General features: G+C 42.6%; 1 protein-coding gene across 1 annotated transcript in view; it reads left to right on the top strand.

Annotated features, from left to right (window-relative positions):
- OSBPL5 (oxysterol binding protein-like 5) overlaps positions 1–27,499 on the top strand; it is a 111,961-nt gene that overhangs the window by 79,236 nt on the left and 5,226 nt on the right. The window contains 11 exon segments of the mRNA XM_009328537.1: positions 4,068–4,239; positions 9,376–9,595; positions 13,720–13,904; positions 15,334–15,415; positions 16,041–16,139; positions 17,125–17,221; positions 18,179–18,277; positions 19,542–19,639; positions 21,693–21,782; positions 24,563–24,699; positions 27,406–27,498. Of these exon segments, the coding sequence (XP_009326812.1) occupies positions 4,068–4,239; positions 9,376–9,595; positions 13,720–13,904; positions 15,334–15,415; positions 16,041–16,139; positions 17,125–17,221; positions 18,179–18,277; positions 19,542–19,639; positions 21,693–21,782; positions 24,563–24,699; positions 27,406–27,498 (1,372 nt within the window).

Genomic DNA, 27,499 nt, shown 5'->3' with positions numbered 1-27,499 from the left:
CTGGAGGGAGCCAAAGGTGGCTGGGCAACCCACCTACCTGAGAGTTCAGGTGCTGAAAGATGGGTGATGTGAAATGTCGTCTTTGTGCCGGCTGCCAGTATGAGTGATCTAGCTGGACTTGACTTTGCACGTCAGAGTTGGGAATCTTCTCTGGGTGGGGTGTCATTTCTCCCCGTTACTATCCTCACTGAGAACTCTGTTAGCTTGGATGAAAGATTTCTGTTGCTGAGTGTTGTAAACCATTCTATGTGGCTTGTGAGATATATGGGAGCATTATGTGTAGATGGACTATTTTACTCTCTCTCTCTTTCATCCTTCCCCCTCCGCAGCCCAGGTAAGAGCCAGAGCTTACTCTGCGGGCTGCCCTTTGGAAGTCAATGACAAAATACTAAATACAATGAAGAAAGTGTCAAGCTCAGAAATAACGTTTGAAAGGGAATACTTAGTTCACAGCTCCCAAGCAGGAGGAGGTAATGCAGGTGTTTTTGAGACAACGTGCTCTCTGCAGAAATTGTCCAAAAGTAATCATTGCAGTGGATAGAGTAATATATCATTTGATATAAAAAAAGCTTAAAAGCCTATGGGGAGATTCTGCCATAGGCTGGTAATATGCTCTTGGGTTTTCCTTCAGAATTTAAACATATGCTGGTTTAAGCCACAATTTGTGGAAAATTATAACTGATAATTGATTGCAGTGTTTTACATGACAGCTTTAACAACCTCAAAGCTTTTAGAAGAATACCATTGTAACTCCTTCGCAGCTCTTTTTTGCCTCCTTTAATATTCATCATATTGGGCTGCCATTCCTCTCTGAAGGAACCCACGTTTTGCATCCTTCTCTGATCTAATTACCTTGCATACAAAAAACCCCGACTTGAGTCAACCACTCAAAATTAGAAAATGTGAGAATTAAGGTAAGCATGAAGCCTTCATGCAGACTACCGTGACTGTAGATGACAGCCTTTAATTATGTGACCACATACTTTTTTCCCCTTCTGCAGTTCCTGAGGGGGTGAGTAGTCTTGTCAGGTAAGCAATTAAGTAATCCAAATGCTAGCATTTTTGTATCATTTTCACAATAAAGAAGAATATTACTCAATAGCAAGATCATTCAAATGTAAAAACATTTCATGTAGGCCTTTAGCAAGGAAACAGGTTTGTCTGTGTGCAGTCCCTGAAATTGAGAGGGTATAATTTCACAGTGTTGTGCTGCAATTAACACACTGTTGACTTGCAGAGAATGTAACCTTTTCCTTTGCAGAGGAAATCCCATATTTTACGTTGTTTCGTGGCATATATTTGTTTGGATTCACAGCACCACCTGATGGCTGAAGGCCCATTTCTTAGCTTGGGGATGCTGTGTTAGAAATGAAAACAAGGGTGTACACTGATGCCATTTCTGTGTTCTGCGGGGCACAAGTAATGCTGACTGCTAATGCACAACGAGTTCCTCTAAAGCTTTGTGTCTCTGCCTTGGAATATTAAAATGAATTTTTTTTTTTTTTTTTAAGTAGGCTCCTTGAATAAGGTTTCAAAAAAGATTCGAGCTACTTATAACCCCTTCCAGGGAGTTATCTAAAGAGATAAAAAACCTAGATGTTATGCAGAAATTTCCTCTGGTAATGTGGTGGACCCCAAAGGTTTGACCAAGCCTGTAAGCTCATGTTAGTACCAGTGAATACCTGTGGCAGTGGCGGTGGGGGGGTAAGAGAGCTGCCTGTGGGGTTGTGGCCAGCACGGCCTGCTCTGCCTACAGCCCCAGGGAGGGGTGGGCTGCAGGAGCACAGTAAGGGAGATGGCTGAGGAAGACTTTGGGGTCACCCTTGCAGCCCTTGTTAGAAAGCGTACATAGCCAGTGTGTTGCCATAACCGTCATAAGATAATGTCTCTACGTGGGTGCTGCAGGGTGCTGAGGAGCTGACCTCCGTTACTGCTCCAAAGTGCTCATGCTGCTGCAAATTAAGCTACCTATCAAAGCATCTGATTTTACAAGCCCATTGAATATAAAAATATCTTGACGTATGCAGCATTTCCAAATGTCAAATCATGCAGTCCTCACTCTGCAGAACTGGAAAAGAAGAGCAAAGGTAAAGAGAGAGGAAAGTCAAAGGAGGTGAGCCTAAGCAGGAGTGTGCTTGCTTGTATGGAATAGCCTGAAACAGGTTTTCATCTTGGTGGGTTTCGGGGAGGAGGGATATGTAGGAGGAGGTGGATTTGTGCTCAGTGCAGCCATTAACTCTAATGGGTTATCCATGCAAATCCTCCACAAGGCAAGAAGGGAATAAATCTCTGCGTGTAAAGCCTTAATGCAAGAATATTTGTTAAATACAAAATAGCATGAAATCAATTCCAACAGCCTTCAACCTTCCTAATCTTTTATTAACCATTATGTGTGATTTTATTATTAAATCATAAGCTGATGCCAAAGGAATTTATGGGATGAAATTAGAATAAATGACGGCCTGCAGTGTTTGTGGCTCGGTGTTCAAGTGCAATTCTTCAAAGTTTTGGAGTTTTTTTCTCTCTCTCACTGGTTGCAGCTTTGTATCAAAGCAAGCACTGAAAGCTACACAAATTTATAAACATTTCTTTATATACACATGATCTGGATTTTTTTTTTTTTTTAAACTCTTGTTGATCTTCTTATAGAGCCAAATTTTGGTCATATTGAAATTGATGGGAATTCTGCCCAAGAGAACAGCAGGATCCCAGTGAGATTTAGGCATATGCTTGATGCTAAGTGTGTGATAGAATTGAATGTAATAGAAACATTTCCCAGATGGGGCCTAGGAATGAATGTGGTCCAGGGAAAACCTGTTTGTAGCACGTGATATTGCTAGAGCAAAATCCTTTTGTTTTCTTCACTGCCTCTCAAGCACACTTCTAATTATTGCAAAGTATATTCTGAGTAGTGTAATGAAGAGCTCTGTTAAACATGCTTGAAATTAGAGGATAACTCCCTTGATACTTCAATTCTTGAATGTTCAGCCAATTTGCGGGTGTCCTGGCCTCATTAATGACTGCACTACAGAAGCAGGCTATTTTCAGGTGCTCCCAGGAATACAGTGACTCCAGCATTATTGTGGTTAGGCTTTAACACTAACACACAACTTTGTAGGCTTGTATGGATCATTGCAAAAGGAGTCAAGGGTCAGTTTGGATTCTCGTGCTTTTCATTTGCTGCCTGCCTGTGGGACCTGCACAGGCCTTAAGAAAATCCAGTGAGGCTGTGCATAGGAACTGCAGTTTGTCTCATCTCTGTGCCATGCTTACAGTTTCTGTTACTTGCAAAGTAGACCCTTCAGGTAAAGATTTTTTTCAAGATAAGAAAAACTGATGCTCCACCCAGATTACCTGATGGACTGGGCAGGGAGAAGGAATGCAGAAAAGGGAAAAAAATACAGAGAAAGAGGAAAAATAAACAGCCTGACAAGCAACTTCCTCTAGTCCTAATCACTCTGGCAAGTATTGATCATCCTGGCTCTTGTTAGATTTTATTGTTAAATAAAATTGATTGTTATTGCGGCACTACACTCTGTGTGGGACCCCGGAGCTGGCTTGTAGTTCAGTGATCCCATACCAAGCAGGGGCCTCTCCTGACAGCGCAGTGCCTCGATATCTCCCTGCCATTGGGTAGTGTGTGTGGTGGGGATGCCAAATGCTGAATGTGTTTTCGGGGTGTATTACTTGCAGACATGAGCTGCTAGGTGGTTTGAAAGCACAGTACTTGTACACGTTTCCCGCATCTTGGACAAAATCAGAAAGAGGCAAAAGGGGATGTGGACGGGTTGTGGGTGATCAGAGGAAGAGATGCTATCAGGGAAGGGGGAGTTGGGGTGAGCTTCCCACTGTATTACCTGTGCAGATGTATCACTCATGCAGCCACTAAAACACACCATTTCTGGCAAGATAACCTAGGGATTAGATGTATGAAAAATAGATTATTGTACACAGTGACTTCATGAATTATAATGAGCTTTACTCCCAGGCAAGAAGCTTTTGAGAAGCAATGCATGAATTGTCTTATTTACTCTCCTGTGCTTAAATAATTCCCTTTGTTTTCACAGGCCGATGCTGGCTGGATGCTTTGGAACTTGCCCTGCGTTGCTCCAGCCTCTTCCGGCTCAGTGCCTCCAAGCAGGGAAAGGATGGAGAAATGAACTGCTCGAGCGATTCTGCACATGCGGGGCTCAACCACCTCTTGCACACAAGCACTATCTCAGACCAGGAGTTCTTCCAGTAAGATGGGGCTATCACTTAAAGCACAGAGGGGTGTTGCATGGCTCACACTTGGTCATTCTTTTAACTTTAGCATAATCTAGCCAGAGTCCACTAAGGAAACCTGTTTAAAAACCAGCCTGTATGTTCTTCTGCTGCATCCATCACTGATATATGGGTTTGGTGCATATGAGGTTTATTGTCACCTAATGCTTTGAGCACACAGACCGGGGAGAACCTCAGCTGTGTTTGTGTGTACGTAAACAATTTTCTTCTGTCCCCTGCTTAGGCCAAAACGCTGTCTGGAGATGCTGGCGTGAAAAATGGCTTGCCTGAGTAAAGACTGCAGAATCTAGCTACTAGAGTAGTTATACAGACACAATCCGTAACAATGTCTGTCTGTTGGCTAGCACATATGGCTCTGAGTCTGATCTATTTTTTAGTAATGTGTTCTCTTTTCTAATAATACTGTGTCATAGTCAGTAGAGTGCACACACCGCATCCTTAGTTTTATAATTACTTCCTCTCTCTACAGGGGTTTTGAGTGGTTTCCAATTTCTTCCTTGATGTATCAGATAAATTTTTACATAAGGGAAAAAAGCCCCCACAGCCGCCTTTCTTTTCGTATGCCTAGTATTACTGCAGCATTTTGGAACAACTCGCATCAAAGCTCTGTAAGCATTACAAAACCCCAGGCCTTATCTGTTGCTTATAGCTAAATAGGCAACTTCAAAAATCCCTCTGGTATAGCTCCTTGGCCCTTGGAGTGGGAACTGGGAGATGTAGTGTTTATTTCTAGTTCTGCTGATACGAATTTGACTCTTAGGGCTCACAGCAATGCACCGTTAGTTACACAGTTTTTAGGGTATCAATTCTTGCAGTCTGCAAAGATGATGCCTTGCACAGTGGAACTTCACTTTTAAGTGGTTTTCTTAGGCTCTGTTATAAGTATAACAACAGCAGGGATCTGAGTCCTCTTCAGAATGTCGAGGTATCTCTGGTCCCGTGGGACCAAAGGGATGGCAGCATTTTGGTTTGCCCTTTGCTCTGAAAAGATCTGGTATTCCCAGCATGTGTTTTCCAGTCCTGCTGTTTGGGTTTTTAGCTGGAGTTTGAAGAAGAGCTTTACTGAAGAGCAGTGGGAGAAGAGAAGGAAATCGGATGTGTTACCAGGGCATGTACTCTAGTACTTGTGCAAATATTTCTATTGTTCTTGGGCTTCTTCCATAATACTTTACTTTCTAATCTCTTTCTGCCTAAGAGAGAGTCTTTTAGGACTGTGCTCACTGTGATAATGAATCCAGGAATGCAGTGGACTTGGTTTTCAGCTGATGGATATGTGTACAGAAGTCCAATATTAAGGTGGAGCCTGTGGTATCGAGAACATTCAGGCAGACCCATGGCTACTGTAAGGAAGTACAGAAGATACAGTTAAAACTGTATTAAAGTATTTCTTCAAAATATGATGCGTAAATGACACTTAAATGATGCCTCTGTTTCACCTCTTAGTTGTTCAACATTAAAAGCCTTCTTGAATTATGGGGCTCAGCAGTAGCACATGTGGCAGAGTTTTCAACCCACAATTGGAACCTGATTTTTCTGACAGGCTCAGATTTTAGCTGAGTCTGGTTCAAGCTGGGTGTTCAGCGTCTGGTCGTCTGGACAATACACTCTCCTTTCTGAGTCCTACCACTGGTTTTAATTTGTACCCAGACTTTCCCCAGTGCTTAAAGCCCAGGGGAGTTTGATGGTTGCGGGACAGGGGGATGACTTGCTGTCATCCCTGGAGGAATAAAGAACATTTAAACAAGGGAGAATGCAAAACCAAAACTGTGCAAGTGCTGAGCAAAGGGGTTTTGGTTTGCCACTGACAGTGGCTTCCTCATAGGGATTCAATCATTCTAATTAAATTCCTTCCCTACAGGGAATCTTACCAATTAAATTGGCACGCTGTTGTTAGGGGGGCAGTTAATTACATTTAACTCTATCTTCAAATTAGCCAAACTACTCTGTCAAGAAAAGAAAGAGAAAAGGGAGATGATTGATATTATAGGGAGAACAAAACCCAAGGGAGTTGGCAAAGGCGAATCTTCCTTTGAGCCAAAGTTGCATTTGTCTGCTGGCTGCTTTGCTCCTTTCCTGCTGCGAAAGAAGTCAAGATTATGCAGTGATTTTAAAATCCATGTCTTTAGTAGTGTATAAAAATGAGAGGGAAAGAACCGTGCAAGTGAATCAAAGGCTGAAGTACTGTGTAAATCTGTGATTTAGACAAGAGGCCTTTAGGGCACCAGGCACTCTTCTTTTTAATATGAAGCTGTATTTCTTGTGGCTTCCATGTCTTATCTCCAACAACCCCAGGAATCTGGCTGGTTTACTTGTTTGACAAGAGCCAAAGTTTTTTTTGCTTTGTTTGTGTAGAAGAGCGGGATCAAACCCAGTACTGGTCACTGACTGAAGTTTCCAGGAATGTCCCTAGAGAATAAAGCACAGCTCCAATATGCTGAAACAGTAAATTAGCCGTGAAAAACGCCAAGTTATTCATGTTCATGGTGGAAATCCAGTGTTGACTTTAGTATAGTCATTCCCTCCCAGCTTTTAGAGCCTGGTCCAAATCTCATTGGAAGCCCCTGGGAATTCCTTGCATTGATTTTAGTTTAAGCTCATAGCATGGCTTTTGTTTTTAGCATATCGTACGTATTCAGTGATGATTCTGTTTGGAGGAATAGAAGAGCCTGGCTCCACTTCAACATCTCAAATTTGTTCCTCAATGAGGAGCATCTGTTTTCCCTTCGGTTCCCCAGAGCAGCTCCTTGGCTCTGGATGTGTTAAGTCTTGCCTTGTTTGTGGCTGCTGGGTTATCAGTACACAGTTGAGTGGGATTTCATGTGAATTTAATTCCCTCTTGGACTAAATCTGAAATCTTTAAAAAATAATGGGGGGGAGCAGAGGAAACTAAGAAAAGAGTCATTTGCTCCACTGAAACTTCAAATATTTCCCAAATGTGGGGCGGGTGACACTGAAAAACACTTGCTCTTCTTACAAATGTGAAATAGAAACAAGTGCTACTTCTCTGCCATGAACCGTAAGCCTTATAATGAACTGTTCTTTCAAGCATTTTTACCCCATGGAGAAAACTTTCACTAGGTAAGGGAGCATAGCAACCACAGACAAACAAACACATATTTAGCTGATCATTGAAAAATTGAGAAATAAATTAGGTATTTAAATTATCAGCAACTAATAACTAATAACTTCCTGGACCTACCATCCGGGAAGTATCTGTGCTGAGGAATCATGGGATAATGTCTCTAGACAGCTCTCTCCTCACCTTTTTCCTCCTTTATTGTCTTAAATTCATGCATGTGCTATACTCTATGCTTCCAGTGTATTTGGTTATCAGTCATTACACTTGCTGGTTGCTAGCTGAAAAAAAGTAGTAACATCCTGGCACTAGAACGATGAAACCACATAATATCTAATAGCAAATTATTAGTGCTGGAGTATAGTGGTCATTGACTCTCTGATTTATGATCTTAGTTTTATTTTACAGTAAAATTGTAAATTAAAAAGCCTTGTAGTTAATATATATACACACATAGTCATGTATGCATACATACATATGTATACAAATGACTGTAGACGACACTTTTAAAAGAACTCTAGAAACTGAGCTTCTCCAGAAACTGAGCTGTGGCTGTCACAATGTGGCTCGCTTGGCGTGTTAAAAATCATGAGCTTATTTCAGTGCATAGTTGGAGGTTGAGATCTTCTGAAAAGCTGATGCCAATTCTGTGTTCTGACTCTTTGGCTGTTTTTTTTAATCTGGCTCTAACTAGCAATGCCTAATTATCTTTAAAAAAAAAAAAAAGAGAGGGAGAACAAGGGATGGGAACTTTCAGCATTAATCTATGATCAAAATTGGAACATGCCCACAATGGCCTGAGGAAAGACCCATCATGGAGAGACTTCAGGCTTGACAGAACGTTCCCATGTACTGAGGAGAGAAATCTTGCTTTGAGAGGGAGATGGACTACAGGAATTAACAAAACTCTTCAAGATCCAGGGCCTGTTTAGATCCTCTGAAACTCCTTGTATAGCTGGAAATCTTTTCTTACTGCTCTATCCAAGGGCAATTTTGCGTGAGGACTTGGGTAAGAAATTTTCAGAGGAAAGTCAAGCTGAGAAGGTCAGCACCTGAGAGCTAGGCTAGGCCATGAAAGAGGTGATGTGTGTGCGAAGACATGTACGAATAGGGAAAACTGAAGCCCATGCTAAATATCACTTGAAAAAATGGGCATTTAGTGAATACTTTTCAGCGTCTGACCTCTGGCCCATCTAATCATCTTTGCCATCTGTCATATGAACTGCATCTGCTTTTTCAAATGGAGATGCTATAGGCTACTTGAGACAGAATTTTTGGCTTTCTCCTCATTCTCTAAAGCCTGGATCACTGAGCATGAAGCTTGCTACACCTTCCACACTTTCCCTTGGATGCTGTTATAATCTGGGTATTCTTCTTACATGTAATTGTCCAGTCCATGCTTTCAACTCAGTTCTTCCACACAGCGTTATGTGGGGGAAGCACATTCCCCAGGTTAGTTTCGGGGCGGTGGGGAGGGTGGGGGGGGTAAAAATACTTGCTTCTATTGCTTTTTAAATTTGCCTTTTCTAGTGCAGGGCTGACTTAGGACCACCATCTGTTGAAATAAAGTAGCAATAGTACTGAAAAGAAAATGTATCCCATAATGTCACATTTTTCCCATATGCTACAATCCACTGATTTGCTTCTGTAAAGGGAAAAATCTCTCCTGATTGACACTTCAGTTCTCTAATCAGTAGTGTAGGTGTTCGTGTGTGCTCCGTATCTCTCCGGTATGCGGGCTCCCATCCGGAGCCAGCGGCAATTCTGTAAGGGTGGGTAAGTGGAGCTGTGTGGCACATTTTGCAAAGTGCAGTTTGGAGGGGAGAGTTTTAATGGAAAATATCTCACTGTTTCCGTGATAAAAACGCTGCTATTCAGGAAATCAATGTTGTGTACTCTCCTGGGCTGCACACCCTATTTTGAGTCCTGGGGAGTGTTTTTACCTTGTCTAAAAGGCCTTAAGAAATCTGGCTTTGTAAATCAAATTGAAGCAAGTAATGAACTGTGTGTTGCAGTTTGAATGAATCAGCCCTGGAGAACCACCACCATTTGGAAAATGATGCTTTTTCGGACAAGTCCGAGAGAGACAACATAGAAGAGTCGGAGAATGAAACGCATGAGAACAGCCGGAAGACAAATGAAAGTGAGAGCGATCAGTCAGAAATCCATGGAGAGATCTCTCCAGGAAGGAAAGGGACGACTTACATTGAACAGATCTATGAGGAATTTGGGGAGGTAAAAGAAAAAAAATGTTTTAATCACTGCCTGTTTCTGGTAAAATGTCTCTGTTCATAGTATTTGTCATTCAGCCTTTTAGATGCATGGCAGTTAAGAACCAGCTTTGTGAGTTCCAGTGTTTTACAGATAAAGCAATGCACAGCTTTCTGCTAAATTATGTTGAATTATCATGTGCTCTAATAATTATGCATTATGAACAGCAGCTCCACTACTGTGCTTTGGCGTGTTTCCAGCATCAGCAGTTGCTTTAACCAGTTATTGCATTAAACAGCTGCATAGCATTGGCACAGTGCTTTGTGGAGCCAGTGGGAGGGGGAATTATTATTCTGGGCATGTATCCTGGCCAATTAGGATGCTTAGTCCTTGCGTGATACCAAATATGATACTTTCCTTTTTTCATTATGCATGGAACATCCTTTTTGTGTGTCCTAATGGAGCATTTGAGCCACTTGATTCCTAAATGACAGTTTCTTGTAGGAAAGCCATTTCTCATGTCATTTAACGGCAGGAGGATGCATTTCTGTCCCATATAAGAGCCTTTGTTAGCTGGATGTCACTGTGACACCTCTGAGGAAGGCAGCGGTAGAGAGCTGGGGAAGCCAAGTGTGTTGGATGAGAATCAGTCCAGGCAGGCAGTGGAGGAGTTCTGCTCCAGCACCGGGAGGGCTCTGAGCACTCCCTTGCCTATCGCTTTGAACAAAGAAGCTGAAGTCTTGTTGGTGCTCAAAGAAAACCACTTTGCTCGAAAGCTGTTTCTTTCTTAGAATCTTAGAATCGTTTAGGTTGGAAAAGACCCTTAAGATCAAGTCCAACCATAAACCTAACACTGCCAAGTTCACCACTAAACCATGTCCCTAAGCACCAGGTCTACACATCTTTTAAACACCTCCAGTGTTGGTGACTCAACCGCTTCCCTGGGCAGCCTGTTCCAATTCTTGACAACCCCTTTGGTGAAGAAATTTTTCCTAATATCCAATCTAAACCTCCCCTGGTGCAACTTGAGGCTGTTTCCTCTCATCCTATCGCTTGTTACTTGGGAGAAGAGACCGACACCCACCTCGCTACAACCTCCTTTCAGGTAGTTGTGGAGAGCGAGAAGGTCTCCCCTGAGCCGCCTTTTCTCCAGGCTAAACAACCCCAGTTCCCTCAGCCGCTCCTCACAGGACTTGTGCTCTAGACCCTTCACCAGCCTCTTATGCTCCTCTTTCAATGTTTTCCTGAAAGTGTACTACTAATATTGAGGAAACAAATATGGTTAAATGTATCATAATTACACTCTGTGTTTCACTGAGTGATAACTTAAAACATTGAGAATGGTTAGGTGTCCCACACACAGATTATATTACTCCTGTTTGTTTCTCCACAGACTCCTTATAGCAGGACAACCTACATGAAAGACCACAAAAGAACATCTCTACCATACCACCTTGCAGAGGTGCAGGAGGAGTTCAGTTTTGTCTCCTCCTTTCCACAGCCCAACCACACCCCAGAGCAGCAATTTGTGGTCTAGAGCCACTAATCCAGGTAGCATGTTTGCTGCCATTTCAGATGTCAGGTGTGAGGTGCAAGCCCCTGCTGTAGAAATTGTGCTTGCAAACAGAACTGTTGCCTACAGAGACAAAAAAAACCCAACTCCTCTTTTGTGCATCTCTCCCTTCAAATCCCACCCCAGACACACAGCAAATGGTAACTGGGTCCAAACAGGGGATTCTGAATATAGCTGAGCAACTAAGCAACAGCAAAATGAAGGCAAACAATTTCTATCAGCTGCTTATTCTGAAATGACCTTTTGCCATGTGTCAAACGTGTCCTAGAAGTGTTGGTAGGGCAGGCTGATGCTTTGGTGTTTGAATGAGCCTTACAGGCAGCACTGATGTGTGTATGTGGATGTGTGAGAATGAGAGCGATCTCTGCAGTTTTACATTAAAATTTAAAAAAATGCAGTACGAACCAAATGGAAAGGACTAAATTTCTGCTGTAGAGTGACACTTCGTGTAGCATAAAATAAGGCTAACCATAGTGTGGCTGCTCAGGCAGAGGTAACATTCAGTGGGCTTTCAAAAAGAATTGCCATGTAGCCTTGGCCATTAGATGTTTTATTAGATTTCTGTTGTTGGCCAAGAGATGGAGCTGTTGTCACCTGAGACACACACATAGGACTGGTTGTTGAGTCTTATCCCACTGGTGACAGTAACATAAGGAAAAGTGGGTTGTATGCAATGACGTAGTTTGCTATCAGCAACGGGCGGAGATGTATCAAGGTAAACATGTGCCAACTAATAACATCAACTGTCATCTTAAACTGAAACTGCTGCCCCTCAGTCTGTGTGTACAGTTCAGATTTGGCAGGACAAAGGTCACAGATGCAAACTATCACTGTTAAATATTGAGCTTGGCTTTGAAACCTCATTTGAAAGGTGTGCATGTATGTGCATCTGTATGCATTTGAAAGGTGCGTGCTTGTGCATCTGACGTTCCAGCTTCGCCTTGTTTGCAGTAGGAATGTGAAGGCAGAGACAGGTGTCAGAAGGACTTTGAGATTGCAAAAATTGTTCTAGAATATAAAAAAGACACCTCCTTGACAGGTAGATTGACAACCAAAAAAATTTTTTTCCAAGCTTTTAGTTTTAACAAGTTATAAAAAGGGTTATTGAGGGTGATGTATTTTAGGGGAAAGCAAACCAGAAATGACTTGAAGTTGTTCTCATCCTCCTGCACCTTCTTCTCCTTTCCTTTTCATCCATCTCTTCTGCAGTGATTCATTCTGAGTAACACTTTGTACAGAAATTTCAACATGGCATTAATTTATATTACCAATACACGCACACTTGAGAACCTGGATAAATAATGAAAGTTCTGACAGACCCATATGTATTGTAAGCCCTAGCTGATGCTGTGGTATTACGTTCCTTAATGGTTTCCATTTCTTCTTGGAGATTCAAGCTGTGTATTGCATCAGACTGTCACAAGAAGAATGGTATGATAATGGAAAAGCAATGAAATGAAAAGAGCTTTGTTGTTCCTCAATCTGAAATTCCCCTCAGCCTGCAAGCTGGACTTAGTGTGTTTCTGCATGACTAGTAAAAGTGCTGACTGGGAGCCAAAAAGGTGGTGCTGGGAATGCTCAGGTGGTGAAAAGGAGTGTTTAGTGATTTACACCATCTGCAAATCCTGTTGGGATACGCTATGTGTCCTCTCCCAAAGCAAAGTCCGTTCCAGAATTGGATCCATGCCCTTTTTCTCACAGAAATCTCTTGCCTAAAAATAGTAGAAAGCCTAAGTGTTCTCTTTCATTGTTAAATTCTGATGCCTAGGATGCGTTAAAATTACATTCATGTTTGAAAATTTAGTTTCATTTTCTTTCCCCAGTGGCTTGAAAGGCCCATTCCACCATGTTAAACTCACGTAGCCCCACTGAATGGAGAGGAACTACACAGTTATAGCTGAAACCACAACATATTCCCTGAATTTTTTACCATTACCTACACTTCTGCTGCAAAGGGCACTGAGCAGCGTTGGGGGGTGCTGTAGTCTTTGTGCACATTGCCTGGCAATGGGGCCTTTACAGTACCTACACTATCAGTTTGTCTTATTTTGAACTTGGAGGACTGCTTCCATTCTTTGTTGATTACTCATTTATCTCCTAAATTTTTCTACACATATAATAGTAAATCTTACAGTCTCTCGTTTGCTGAGAACGGGATTGAGAGGAGCTTCTTGTATGCATCCCACCTGGAAGTAGTGATGCTGTAACAGCGTTGGGCATATCCACACCTCCTGAGGGACTGCAGAGTCCCCTTGGTTAATGTTGGTCCAGGTTGGACCATCGCAGTCCTGAGGTGTGTAGAGGCAGTGGCTCAGGAAGGAGCACAGCAGACGTGTGCTCCCTGCCTCGTCCCAGCTCTCACAGAGGCCCAAGTCTCTCTGTACCACTCACTTTAGTGCTTTGGGGATTCACTTCTCCTGAGACAGAGCTGATATCTCTTTGCAGTGGTGTAGCTGAGCATTCACCTTTGTGCCGGGGCCAGGTATGCCTGGGTGAGCTTGGATCCTCTAGGTAAATGCACCCGCAAGAAATGGTGTTCCTGTTTCTGCCCTGAACTTCCCTTTTCCCATCATAGACAGGTGAATCGTCTCAAACAGAAACCGTCTCTGAGGAGAACAAGAGCCTGATGTGGATCCTGCTGAAGCAGCTGCGGCCTGGCATGGACCTGTCACGGGTGGTGCTGCCCACCTTCATCCTGGAGCCACGCTCGTTCCTTAACAAACTCTCTGATTACTACTACCATGCTGACCTGCTTTCTCAGTAAGCAGCACACAGAGCGTGCCCGACTTGGGCACTTTTCTTATATTTGTGAAAATGTGTTACAGTGTTAGCTTGGTGCTGGCTGGGGTGCGTTTGTATGCTTGAAAGGCTCCCAAATAATACCCAGGTCGCTGAATTCAATGTAAATCAAGTCAGGCAGCAGCTGCAGTGACCTTTTAAAGATGGACTGCTGCCAGTGAGGGGCAAGGAAGCGAGGAAAACAGTTAAACCGGACAAAACTACCTTTGCACGTGCAGATGTTCACCAGCATTGGCTGGAACTGATGGGGATTCAGCTCATGCCTTTGAGCATCTCGCAACAGAGCTGTGCCACCTTCTGGTGTACTCGTGTACAGAGAGGAACAGGACAGCAAACAGAATTGTCAAGCACTTCTGCCCCCAAAAGCAATATGATTATGTTGGTTGATAAACAAATAAGAAACATCTTTTAACACAATTGATGAGAGAGACCCGCTGGGAGCAGCAGAGTAGAAAATAGAAAATGTTATACTTGCAGATAGGACCAGCCTTCTCAATGAGATATGCCTGGTGTATTTTAAAACCAGTGTGTGCAATATTCAAATAGCAGCACTAGCTACTCATGTTTATTCCACTGCCTCTGGGTAATTTTAGAATCGTGGTATTTTCAAGCCTTGTTTGTGGTATTTGTAACATCTGAAGTTAAGGAAACGGTTCTTCTCAGTGTTGAGATCTAAGAAAACTTCAAGAGGTTTGGAGGTTTTGTTAAATAAACCTCTTTGTGGTATGGATGATCCTTCTAAATGGATTTTGCAAGAACTTATCCAGCTTGATTTTCAAATCTGACTAAATGGTTGGAAATATCAGGAACTCTATTGTTTATGTTTACTTTCCACTTCATCTTTGAGCGGGGAGGGGTTGGACGAGGTGACCTTGAGAAGTCCCTTCTGACCTAAATTATTGTGTGAAATCTCAAAGTACTGAAAGAGGCCATGTAGCACATCAGCTTTAAATATCTTTTAAGGAAGAGAGAAACAAAGAAAAAGAGAGAAAACTAGAATTGTCTTTGATTTTGGTGGCATAAGTATTATTGTTCTCATGGCTCACACTGTACTATTAGCTGTAACTAAATGCTAGTGTGAGTGGCAGTCCCACATTAACATACTTGAATGTCCACTTAAACCTGATACACCCCAGAAATTTTATTAGGCTTTTTGCAGGAGTGCATGGCAAGGGGTGCCACTTTTTAAGAGTTTATGTGTGTGTTGTATGATGTACGTTACTAAAAAAAATTTTTTTCTGCTGGCAGACACCTTTTTCACTGGCAGCAGCACAGAAGTTACTTCCCTTTAGTACTGGGGAAATACTATTGAAATTAATGTTATTATAGTGGTATGAAATGAGTGTGATATCTGAACAGTGTAAAGAGCATTTTATGTTCTGCCCTGCAGGGCTGTCCTTGAAGATGACCCATACAGTCGAATGAAGCAAGTTTTGAGGTGGTATCTGTCCGGCTTCTACAAGAAGCCAAAGGTAAAAGAATGCATGAAGTTGGGATTGTAACAGGCATTGAAATCTTCTGCTATGGTTGCGTATTTCTTTACTGCCTTTCCTTTGACACTTTACCTCTTCTATTGTTCAGAAGACTTTGACCATTACTTTTAAAACTGAAGTTGCATTTGGTTTCAGAGTAGATATTGAGTGCAAAATAGTGTTGATCAACTTCAGAGCCTTTGCACTGGACAGTTAGAAGGCAAAACTAGTCATCAATGAGTAACATGTCCTCAGATGCAAGATTTTTCCCTTTGCTGAAAGCAGGTCTCCTTTCTCTTTTCAGGCGCATTAGTACCGTAGTGCCACGTTTCCACGTCAGTATGCACCTGCTGCATACAGTAGCAGAGTAAAGTTTGATCATCTTGTATAGCTTTGATCAGGCAGTACCAAAGATTAAATTGGTGAGAATAGCAGATGAATCCATGGCTCAGATTAAAAGATTAGATTAGGAGGATATATGTAACCAGTTCTTCAGTTTTGATCCTTGTGATTCACTTAGTTTAAAACATCGGGGAGAAAATTATTATGTTGTTTTATGGCCATCTCTGTAGAGCTGAATTGCAAATCTTCATTTGTAGCAGGTTTTGATTACTTTGTTTTTCAGGGAATAAAAAAGCCATACAACCCTATTCTGGGAGAGACGTTTCGCTGCTGCTGGTTTCACCCTCAGACGAACAGTCACACATTTTACATAGCAGAACAGGTAAGTTGCTTTATTTGGACGCTCAGGTGTTGCAAACAGCAGCCTGCTTGCACCTCCGTGCATAGGAACACGCTCCTCATCTCACCCTAGGAGAGGAACTTGGAGTTTTGTGTAAACATCCAGAGTGGGGCACGGGGTAAACTAGCTGCTGATCTTTTTTCTTTTTAGACTTACAGAGATTATGTGAGCTTTGGTGGGCACTCAAGACTATAAAAGCAGGTCTCCCATATATAACATCAGCCTCTTCAATAACGACCTTTTCCGTGGGATTCTGCCCTACTGTTTTCTTATTGTTAATAAAATGTGGTTTGTGTTGCCTCTGTCAAAAGGGGCATAAAACACATAACCAAATCCTACCTTCCTTTATTTCTAAACTTTCTATAATGATTTTAATAGGAGTACATTGAGGGCTTATCTCTATGTCTTTGGGAATAAATGAAGGGCAGAGCTCACAAGTAAACTGGCCTGAAAAAATTTAGTTTGAGATTTACAGTGTTAATAAAGGGATCTGAGGACCATGTGGGCTTTGGTACAGGGACTCCCTGTTTCACATACATTTTTTTCCTATTTAATCAGAGAATTTTTATTTTGTTTTATTTTCTTTCAGCCACTGCATCCATTTTATGGAGGTTATTCAGATGGTGCCAAAAAGTTCTGCACTGTCATTTATTGTGTTGAAAACCTGACAGTGTATCTGTTGGCCTAAAGTGATCTCAAATGCACAAGGACAAGAAAATACGGGGTGGGGGAGAAAGTTTACATATCTAATGTTCTCATATATAATGGCCTCACATACAATGTTCCCTCCTTTAACATTGAGGTTAATGGTACGGATGGGGCTTAGAGTACTCTGCTCAGTCCTGCGGCTTCCATCTTGCACTTTCCCTAGAGCGTGTGTAACACCGTGTGAGGCTGTGTATGCACCCACCACTCTGCTTCGCCTGTAAAGACTGCTGTAAATGACCTGTGCCTATTTTTCTTCTAGGTCTCCCATCATCCACCAGTGTCAGCTTTTCACGTCAGCAATAGGAAGGACGGATTCTGCATTACTGGCAGCATTCTAGCTAGGTCCAAGTTTTATGGTAAGGCATTAAGCCTAGGCACCTTCCAGGTAATATTGTGGCATTGGTTTTGGCTTGTTTTTCAATCACTCCTGAGTGTGTTGAGAGTTAAGAACAAAGAAATGCTTAAGAGATCTACCACCAGGACACCCTAATTCTTTGTCTTGGCTCTCCTGGGTTTTCCCCATTTCCACCATTTCAGTGGGAGATCACACTGATGTTGAAAAAAAAATCAGATAGAAAAATTGAGAGCTTTAAAAATGTGGTTTTCAGAAAGCAAAGCTTCGTGAGGGTGTATGGGCAATTGGTTGTCAGACTACTTTGCATATGCTCACAGATGAGTCATTTTATAGCTATCTGATCATCCAACTGACTTTTGCAAAAGTCTCTGTATAAATGTAACCATTTATCTAGCTCCCAGATTTCTGAGAGTTGAACCCTGGAGCTTCAAAATGTCCTTCAATCATAATCTCAATGGAGACAGCACAACTGCAGGCTCTGAAACAGTGTTGCTATTTGAAACAGTTTTTTTGTTTAGACAAACACCTCTTAAGTACTATCCTCTGGTAAATGTATTTGCTGAAACACTTGTAAATAGTCATTGCTGTCCTTCTGGCAATTTTATTTGTTATTTGGGATCATACACACTCAGAAAAGTTGTGAGAACAGAAGGACCTGAAAAACTTCTAAGAATTGGAACTGATTTCTGCATCCCACTAATGGCTTATTTAATTTACTGCCCTTTCTGCAACAGGGGCTAAATGCCAGAGCACATATGAGCCATACAGCAGAGAGTTTATTGGAACTGCCTGCCTCCAACAGCAGATGATTTGCAGGGTCCTGAATTTATTAGCATTTCATATCTCTTCTTTCATTAGTGACCTACATTTAAATGGAAATGTTTTTCTAAAGTAGGATGAGTGACCAAGTATAACATGCATTTTTTAATGCATATGTATTTGTTCTTTTAAATTCTAGGTAACTCACTTTCTGCACTGTTGGATGGGAAAGCAAAGCTTATGTTTCTAAACAGGGGGGAAGATTATATAATTACTATGCCGTACGCCCACTGTAAAGGTAAGTTACGACTGTTCAAATAGGAAGCAAACAGAAAGAATAATATAATGGTATCTTACTGACTAACTTTGCACAGGCTCTCTTCTTCCCTCTTGAGTACCTGGCACCGCAGGGACTGGTAATTCCAGGGAGCAGTTGCTCCACACATGAGTCATAGCGCTCAGCAGAAGACTGGTAATCCTCACTGAAGTCTTTTCGATTTGTCTGTGCAGAGCTGAGGACAGAATTAGGCCCATCTAAGTTAGTTTTAACACTGTGTAGAAACAAAAAAATACTGCATATTTGCACCGCAGATAAAGTGAAGATGGAAAGGATAAGAGTACCTTTCTGAGCTTCTGAGGATAAAAAGTTTTTCTAATGTTAACACTGAAATTGTTTAATATAGTTTCTGGCTTTTTGAGAATAAAGGAAATTCCTGACTTCTCTTCTGATTTCTTTGTTACTCTAATCATGATATTCCTCAGTGTATGAGCTGCCTCAGTGAGGCTGATACCTGTTACCGTGTGGCTTTGCTCTGTTGAGCTGAATGTGCACTGAGGCCAGGGGATGGCTGCTGATTCACTGCTGTAACTTTGCATTTCTCTTTAGGATGCTAAGCGTTGGCGGCATTTCAACCACAGTGATAAAATTATTCCTGCAAGAGTTGGATCCAATTTGGGGTTTTGAATATTTTTTATTTTGGCATGTTGACCTCTCAGTTAGTATTGATGGAGGGTCAAGCTACCTGAAAACAGTAACTTCTGTAAATCACACCCTCTGTGAACTATTCCTGTGCATAAATCTTTTTCTTGTCAATTTTTCATTTTCTGCAAATGACCTTTTCAGAAATGGTAAGCATGTGTAAAAAGGAGTCCCTTACATGACTGCTAGTCTCCCCGATTCTGCTGAATTCCGTTACAGCTCCTCTCTGCCCCATCCATCCTGTGAGAAGCGACTGGGTCTGTTTAAGCACTAGTCTAAATGAAGTTGCTGGGCACAACTTTCCTTATTTTTCCTTTCCCACTTTCAGCTTGCCACAGATACACTATCAGCACCTATGAGTCAAGCTATTTCCTAGCTGGTGTAATAAATGGGGTATATGGACTCAGGGGAGGATTCTTCATGCTTATAGTGAAAAGCCATTTCCTAGAAACTTTGGTTTCTGTCTTTCCAAAACTTTAAGCCAACTAGCGAATTTCACAGTGTGTCAGTGAGACCCAGTTTGAGTTGAGAAAGCAGATTGCTTCCATTGGGCCCTCTCTTAAGTCTCTTTTTTCCCTTTCAGGACTTTTATACGGTACCATGACAATGGAGCTTGGGGGGAAAGTTACCATTGACTGTGAGAAAACTAACCACAGGGCAGAACTGGAATTCAAGCTAAAGGTAAGAGACATTGTGGCCCCCATTTTGAATGGGTCTCAGGCTTGCCCCTGCACTCCAGGCAAGGTTTGACCATACACACCAGATCATTTATATATCATGCACCACGGGGTGGCCTACCCAGAGAGGAGACATCATCCTGCAGTCAGTTTTGCCTAGTGCAAGTCGATTTCAACCCAGGAAGCCTGAGTTCTACACATTACTTGTTCACTGCCAGCCAGCTGGCTACCGGCCAAACTCTGTTCTGAATGTTTGGCAATGACAGTGTGGCTTCTGTTTAGGAAGGTACGATTATTTTTGCTTGCAAAATACAGCGAGGTGTACAAACTACTTTGAGGCAAGTTAGGATGTGGATCTTCAGTGTAGCTCTCCAGTAGCCATCACACACGTACTCTTACCTTGCAGATATTACAGTGAACTGTACCTTGTGTTTCTCAAGGCTACAGGACCTTGCCTTGATGGTAGGGTAAGAGCCCATTTTCAGGCAGATAATTTTGAGTGGCTATCACACTGACGAGCCACACTGTCATTGCCTTGTACTGACTTGTTCATGTAGCTATTTCCTCCCCTAGAAAGTCTGGTGGTGCAAATTTATGTTATACAGATAAAATGGAGACATCTTTGAGCATTCCTGTAGTTACATGTGTTAAAATTTGGGAGGGAAAGTGATGACCTGTAACTTTTCTTGGACAGTTAACTTGCTTTTTAAGGAGCATCCATTTCTCTTCTGTTCCAACAAACAATTTCTTACTGGACATAAAATGAAAGATGGAGAACTGAGAGCTTGCAGGACTTTAGAGTTGTAGCCTTAGCCGACAAAATTGTGAGGGATTACTGGAGTTAGGGGAGTCTTTTGCAGACTGTGTTTTTCTGGGGGCAATAATTTCTGTCTTTATTTGCCCTTACAAAGTGAACTGTTGCCCCATGTACTTCCTTGATATTTGCATATATTTGTCTTTAAAGCCTGTTCTTCCCATAGGCCTGACGTACTGTGTTGAGGCCAATGGAGTATTTCCCTGACTTCGGTCAGTGTCATCTCAAACCTACAAACACTTCAGAGCTTAAAATGCAGACCCTTCTTTTCTGGCTTGAAAACAAAATGTTTAGTCCAAACATGACTCAGAAGGGTCCCTGTGGCTTAATTACATGCTCTGCTTTGAATATTTGTTATCCACCTTTTTTAATAGAATTGTGAGAAGTTAAAGATAAACCCCATAACTTTGTTATTAGTTTGGATATGTACCAATTCACTGCTGGAATGCACACATTGATTCTTGAGATACTTGTGATTTCTTTTTCCATGGGTGTTGTGGGAAATTTGGTTTTATATTGTTATTAAAAAAAAAAAGTTTCTCTGTACAAACGTTATTGGAAAGTAGCTGCTAAAATGTCTGAAGAAATGTTGTGTGGTATGAATGGAAGAGCTGGTCATTCTATCACTGCTGTTTCCTGTGTTTGGCAGGCAGGAGGTGAGGGGAATTTTCCATTGTTCTGAGAATCTTTTCCTTGACTCTGGAAATACCCTTTTTTCTTTTTTTGTTTGCTGCTGACGAGAATTTCTTCACACTGGAGACTTCACGCAGATGCAGCCATCAGCAGTGCCACACTGCTGTTGCTGTCCCATAAGCAGGAAAGGTCACCAACTGCATTAGTGCTGCTCCTTTTCTTTGGACAAGGCTGCAAGTGTAAGGGTGCAAACTGTAATGTGATTCTGGACAATGGGAAGGACTTGCCCACATACATCTATCCTGATGTCTAGCTGACAATAAACATATTTACAATGAAGGCGAGGCTTTGCACTGCTGAACGTTAATGCAGTTGAAAGCTTGTCGCCCTTCCTGCAGCTCCTACAGTGATTTTGGTATTGCAATCAAAAGGAGGAGGGCACAATGCTAGACAGTCAAAATCCGTGTTAGAATTCATTCTGCCTTTCCCCAGAAATAGTGGAAATCAAGCAGGTTGCACTTTCCTTCCCTCCTGCTGCATCACTGTGTTTGGCTCCCTTCCAGTTCTCACCAGACTGATCATATTTTCTATTTCTATTCTCCCCTGACAGCCCTTCTTCGGTGGCAGCGCAAGCATTAATCAAATCTCTGGGAAGATTAAATCAGGAGAAGAAGTGTTAGCAAGTCTCAATGGACACTGGGTAACCTACGATAATCGAAGTTGCTGACATTTTAAGTGCTTGTGGCAGCAGGGTGCGTGGGAGGCCTGGCAGCCCTTGGCAGGCTCCCTGCATTGGAGCCGGGGCTGTGGAGGGCCCCTGTCCTGCCTCTTCCCGCCATCCCCAGGGAGCACAGGCGAGCCAAGCTTTCTGGGCCACACCTCTCAAGGTTGTTTACGCTTCCGTAGTCCCATGCACCTGCAGTGCAAATAACACTTGCACTCCCAGAGCCTGGGCCAAAGCTGGGACCGGTGAGGTGGTTTCCATCAAAGCCAGTGGCTCTGTATTTAGGGTCTCAGGCTTAGGACAAGCACTGATGGCAGGAGACATAGTGTGTCTTATGTGTGATTGTGAAAATCATGAGGCTTCCTTTTGTCTTGTGTTTAATACTTCCCCAGCTATGGCAGTATCAGGGAAGAACTTCCCAGGGTTTTAAATTCATTATTTTCACAGTAAAGCTTTATGATAGAAGATGGTTATTCCTCTGTTGATGAGATGAAGGACCAAGAGACAGATTCTGTGAGGGTCTATCTGCATGGGCAGCTCAGAATAGTCAGCGGAGCAGCTAGCACCTTTGCACACCTAGTATCCACAAGTTAATTACTCAAAGGCATCCTTAAGCCAAAATCCAGCAAGAATAAAGTTGCATGGTGAAGGATGTAGGCTAGAGTTTTGGTTGGGAACTCCTGGTAACTGAGGCAAAAGCAGTGAGCCCTGGCTTTGGGCTGGACACTTAGGTATTTATCTCAGCTACATTTAGACATCTACATCTTCATTATAGTTGACCTATGCTCCCTTTCCAGTCCATAGAAATTGTCACTCCTGAGATAAGATTTGTCTCATCCTAAAGCAGGTATTTAAAGTAGGTCAGGCCTGGATAAAGCCCTTTCTATAGTGAGGTCCTAACCACAGTGTAGCCTTTGGTATTGGACTCCTCCCCTCAGGCAATCTGTCTTTTTACAGAAGAAGCTAATGACCATTTTGAAATTGGGAGATTTGCCCTTTCTAGGTGTACACAATGAGATTTGCTCCCTGTGCCTGGGTAGCTTTTCCATTCTGAGCTCCCTTTCCTGCAGGATGAGCCTTGGCAACTGTGAGTTGTGCTGAACTGTGGAGTACCTTGTCTGTGGTAGGTCCTGCGAACACCATCCGTGAGAGCATGTAATCAAGTGAGGCGCTGAGCCACATGGTTGCGTGCTGCTCAGCTTCCAGCCTTCTCTGTTTGGGTTTTATCAGCCTGAAAATAGTTTATTCCTCCATAGTTCTTTCTGCTGGTTGTTTGTGGTGGACAAAATTAGAATTATGTATAAAAGAAGTTAAATGGCTTTGAAAGGGTGGCTCCAGAAGCCGCTGTTTGCAGTTGCATGCTGTGAATAGAGTAGCTGCTGTGCAGTGGTAGGGACGTCGTTTGTTCTCCTCCCTCCCCTCTGAGAGTATTGGCCTGCTCTTCTGAGCTGTGCAGGCTTTTCTCTGGCACCGTCTGGTTTCCTGACAGAAACCCTCGCAGCTGAAAGGCTAATTCTCTGCCTCAGGACCTGAAAACCCACCTGAATAAAGAAGGGAAGCAAATCCCGATGCTTCTCAGCCCCAGGACCAAAGCAGCTGAGGGCTTGTATATATGCCCCTTAGAGGTGCACATAGTGATGTTTGATAATGCCTGCCTGCCTCTTCCCATCCACAGCTGGGGGGCTCCTGGGGACCTGAGATCTGTCCTGGAACTGGCACCTCAGGACATGGCAGAGGAAGTCCTGAGGGAGACTTTGAGGAGGGATGAGTGTCCCTCGGGGTTGAAGGAGTTTCGCAGCTGAAGATGTGGGAAGTGGACTTTGAGACATGCATCAAGGGATCATGGCAGGGGAAAAAATGCAGCAGCTGGGATGCAAAGAAATTAGGCAGTGACAGGCAAAGTCAATAGCCATGACCTAAATAAGGTTTGCATGATACTCATACCATGTCCAGGCAGCTGAGTGGCACCAGTGCTCATGCTGTGCAACAGCTGTAATTGTCTGATTCATTCCACTTGCAGTCAGCGTCGTGCTGTTCACTATATGCTCTGTAAACTACCCCATCTGGCTCCGTGACATTGCTGCGTCTGAGCAAGGCTGGGAAGCAGCTTAGTTAAGCAGGGACACAGCAATATTGTGTAGTCAACCTCAGGTCAGAGACATGATGCTTAATAGTTTGTTGCCAAGTAAATTGGCAAGGAATAAGGATGAAAGACCCTGTCATTTTGAAGTGCTAAATGAAATTCAGGAGCAATAATAGAAAAACCTGGCTAAACTGAAAAAAAAAAAAAGTGAGAGAGTATCTCAGCTTTAGCTCTCCTTTCTAAAGAGGATGGTATTTCAGTAGGCTCTGCGTGAGATTTCAGCATTGAGGAATAGAAGAAAGACTGGAAAAGGAGCTAGGGATCTTGTTTATATGTGCTGGGTCGTACCTGGGAGGAACAGTGGGGAAGGAGGAGCACCTTAGGGCTTCTGTTGGTACCCTTGTCTGGGGACAAGACTAACGAAAGGGGCCAGGTCCCTTTCTAATTCTTCTCTGATTAATTCAGCCAGTGTTTCCGGGAATGCCTCGCCTCATTCATTTTAGAAACTTTCAGGAAGCGTTCAGTGAAATTTAATGGGATAAAGGAGGAAAGAAGCCTTCTAACCAAGCCCTATCCCTGATCATCATCCGGAAGCAGCTTCCATTTGTCAGGATTATTTTCTGCCTTGTGTTTCTGATTGTCATTAACCTTTTCATTTGATTTTCCTTCTCAGGATGGGGAAGTACATATAAATGAGTTGAAAAATGGGAATGCGGAAATGTTCTGGAACCCGACCAGTGAAGTACGAAGGCAGAGACTGAAGCGCCATATTGTGCTGTTTGAGGAGCAAACAGACTTTGAGTCGGAGAGGTAAGGAGCTCTGGGAACGTCTCGCTGCCACTTCCCCACTGGAAGTGGGGCTCTGATCAGAAGGCTCCAATTCCTCAGCACAGTCCTGGAAAGGCAGTGACCCGCTTTGCCTGCACATATTACCCAGCCATTTACCTATTTTTTTCCAGTCTATTAACTCTGGAGTATTTCCAGGAAGTATAGCTCTGAAATAACCAGGGAGCTGGGCTGAGAAATAGTGGAGGCTACATTTTATCTGCTAAAGTAACAACTCTCTCCGAACTCGAGGAATCATGAACAGAGTCTCTGTAACTGCTGGAATATTTTATGGAGGGGCAAGATGTCAATCTGAGGTTGGATGTCTTGTTAAGAAGGGTTGTTTCAACCACAGGCTCTTAAATTAGATGCAGGAATCATGTCGAAAGTCCTGGCATGAGCAGAGCAGTAGTTTGAACCACGTAACAGGATTTTATGAGAGAATGTAATTAAACAGATGTTTAACCCTGCCTTATAATCTCAGCTGAGATCTCCAATGAAGTCTGCACCAGTTTTTTTAGGGTAATCTGGATTACCTAAAAATATAGTCCTGGCACATGACTTAGGAAATGGAAGGAATGACTACCTGGTGCAATGAGCATCCCCAAGCCAGTTCTTGAGCAAGAACAGCTAGAGCAACATCTTGTGGCACTGGCTTCAAACCAGCTAGTCCTGCCATCTCACCAATGCGGTTAGCCAGTACCAGCTAACATCCCAAGCCAGTACATGCCGTTTGCTGCCTGGCTCTGCATTACATTGGCCACTTCCCTGTGGGCATCTAATTTTGATGTTGCATCGCATCACACTAAGAAGATTCCCCTTTTTATGGGTAAAGAAAGGATTACACGAAAATAAAAACACATGAATATTTAGTTTGTTCTGGACAGCAGTGGACGTTATGGGCAATAAAGTCTGTATTTGTAACTTACAGTCGTGCAATTGCCATTGTTGCAGAGCAGAGCAGACTGCAGCACGTTTCTCTATTAATCTTCTGAAGAAGAGTCTTTTAAAGGAGAAGAGAAATCTTGGTCTTGCAGACAAGGAATCTCCATTTCTCTGTTTACTGCCAGAGCTGACTCCCTTTGCTACATCAGAGATTAATAATGATACATGCATCCAGGGGAAGGAGGCAAAAGGAAGAAGTCTAGAGATCCCTAACAGACATTCCAGAGCTCCTTATTATGCTGCATGAATAAATTACCATCTAATCCAGGTTACGTTCTGCCTGAATTGCTTAGTCTTTCCTGCAGTGCTGAAAATCACCTATTTTCACAAACGTTGGAACGTCTCTGAAGCTCATACCATTATGCAGCTCACCATGGAGGGTCTCATTGTTTGACACATGCAGCTCTTGGTGCAGTAATTTGCTCTTGTTAAACAATTTTGTGCGTGTCCCTCTGAGGTTCTTGAAATTAGAGGACTCACTCTTCACACCACCGCATTCCTTAGGACTGACTCTACGCCACTGCAGTATTTTCTCAGGCCGTTATTTTCACTCCTCCCTCCCCCACCCCCATCACTTTGAGGTTGAATTGAGTTTCCTTCCTTTGTTTCTGGGAGAAAAGATTCATACACAGGAAAATGGGAGTGACGTGTCAAAAAGGACAGGAAAGCGTTCTTCTGCCTTCAGTTAATTATCTAAGAGGCTGCTTTTTTGGAAGTGTTGTGTTAACGTATGGTGATAGAAATATAATGAAAGCATCAGTATCCCTTTTAAATTAAGAGCTTCACAGCAAGCTCCAAATTAAATGCAGCAATGTATTCATCTTCTAAATGGAGGACTGGTGTTTTGTGGAGCTGGGAATACTGGAACAGCCTGGATCTCCAGTGCCTATTCTAACCGCTAAACCACTCGGTAATGTTTTGGGAGGGCTAGCTGCTTATCTCAGAAGTATTTCCAATCTGAAATGAAGATTAGAGTGCTCTGATTAGAGGAACTGTGGGGAGGCCTATCACAGCTTGGCTATAGTAAAAAAAAAGGTAATGATTTTTCTCTCGTAAAAGGCAGATCCTCTCCTCCAGGCAGAGGCTCAGTGAGACATCATATGACAGATCACGTATCTTTTGGCAGCTGAAAACAAGTGCAAGTGAAAGCCTCCATTTGTGCTTGCAGTTTGTGAGCACAAGTACATATCCGTTTCTTGCAGATTGAATTGGCTTCCTGCAGACCTGGTTGCTAGTCCTATATAGAAGTACGACATTGCCTGTGCAGCTGCAAGCTGTGCACATGAATTCATTTTCCAATGCTTCTAAACTTTAAATATAAAGCCTGTGTTTCAGGAATAGATATTAACACAAAGGCTCCTAAACATAAATGATTGAAAGGGCGAGGAAGATAACAGATTCTCCATTATACATCAATCACCTCTAAAGAGGCCACTGACCTCAATGAATTGAGCATAACTATCTTATAACTCACACAAACAACACTGAGGATTTTAATGAATGTTGTAGGTGATATTATCTAAGGGAAAGTTCCCCTGTTCTTCAGTAGATCATTGTATACAGCATTGAGTGTTGCCATTCTCATAAGGTTTCTTTAATATACAAGCCAAAACTGTGGCTGAGCAATCCTGTTACAGTTCCTCTGGAGTATCGATAGACCAGAAAAGTGTCTGCTCTAAGGTTCCAGCTGGCAGAATGCATTGCTGGTTTTAAGGTTGTTTAACTTGCTTCCCTGTTTATTTCTAGGCTTTGGCAGCACGTTACCAGTGCAATAAACAAAGGCGATCAACACAAGGCGACGCAGGAAAAATTTGTGCTGGAAGAGGAGCAGAGGAATGCC

This window comes from Pygoscelis adeliae, unplaced genomic scaffold (genome assembly GCF_000699105.1).
Source record: "Pygoscelis adeliae isolate BGI_AS28 unplaced genomic scaffold, ASM69910v1 Scaffold166, whole genome shotgun sequence".
Lineage (NCBI taxonomy): Eukaryota > Metazoa > Chordata > Aves > Sphenisciformes > Spheniscidae > Pygoscelis > Pygoscelis adeliae.
Note: the sequence above shows the minus strand (reverse complement) of the source record. Positions and strands in the feature narration are given on the sequence as shown.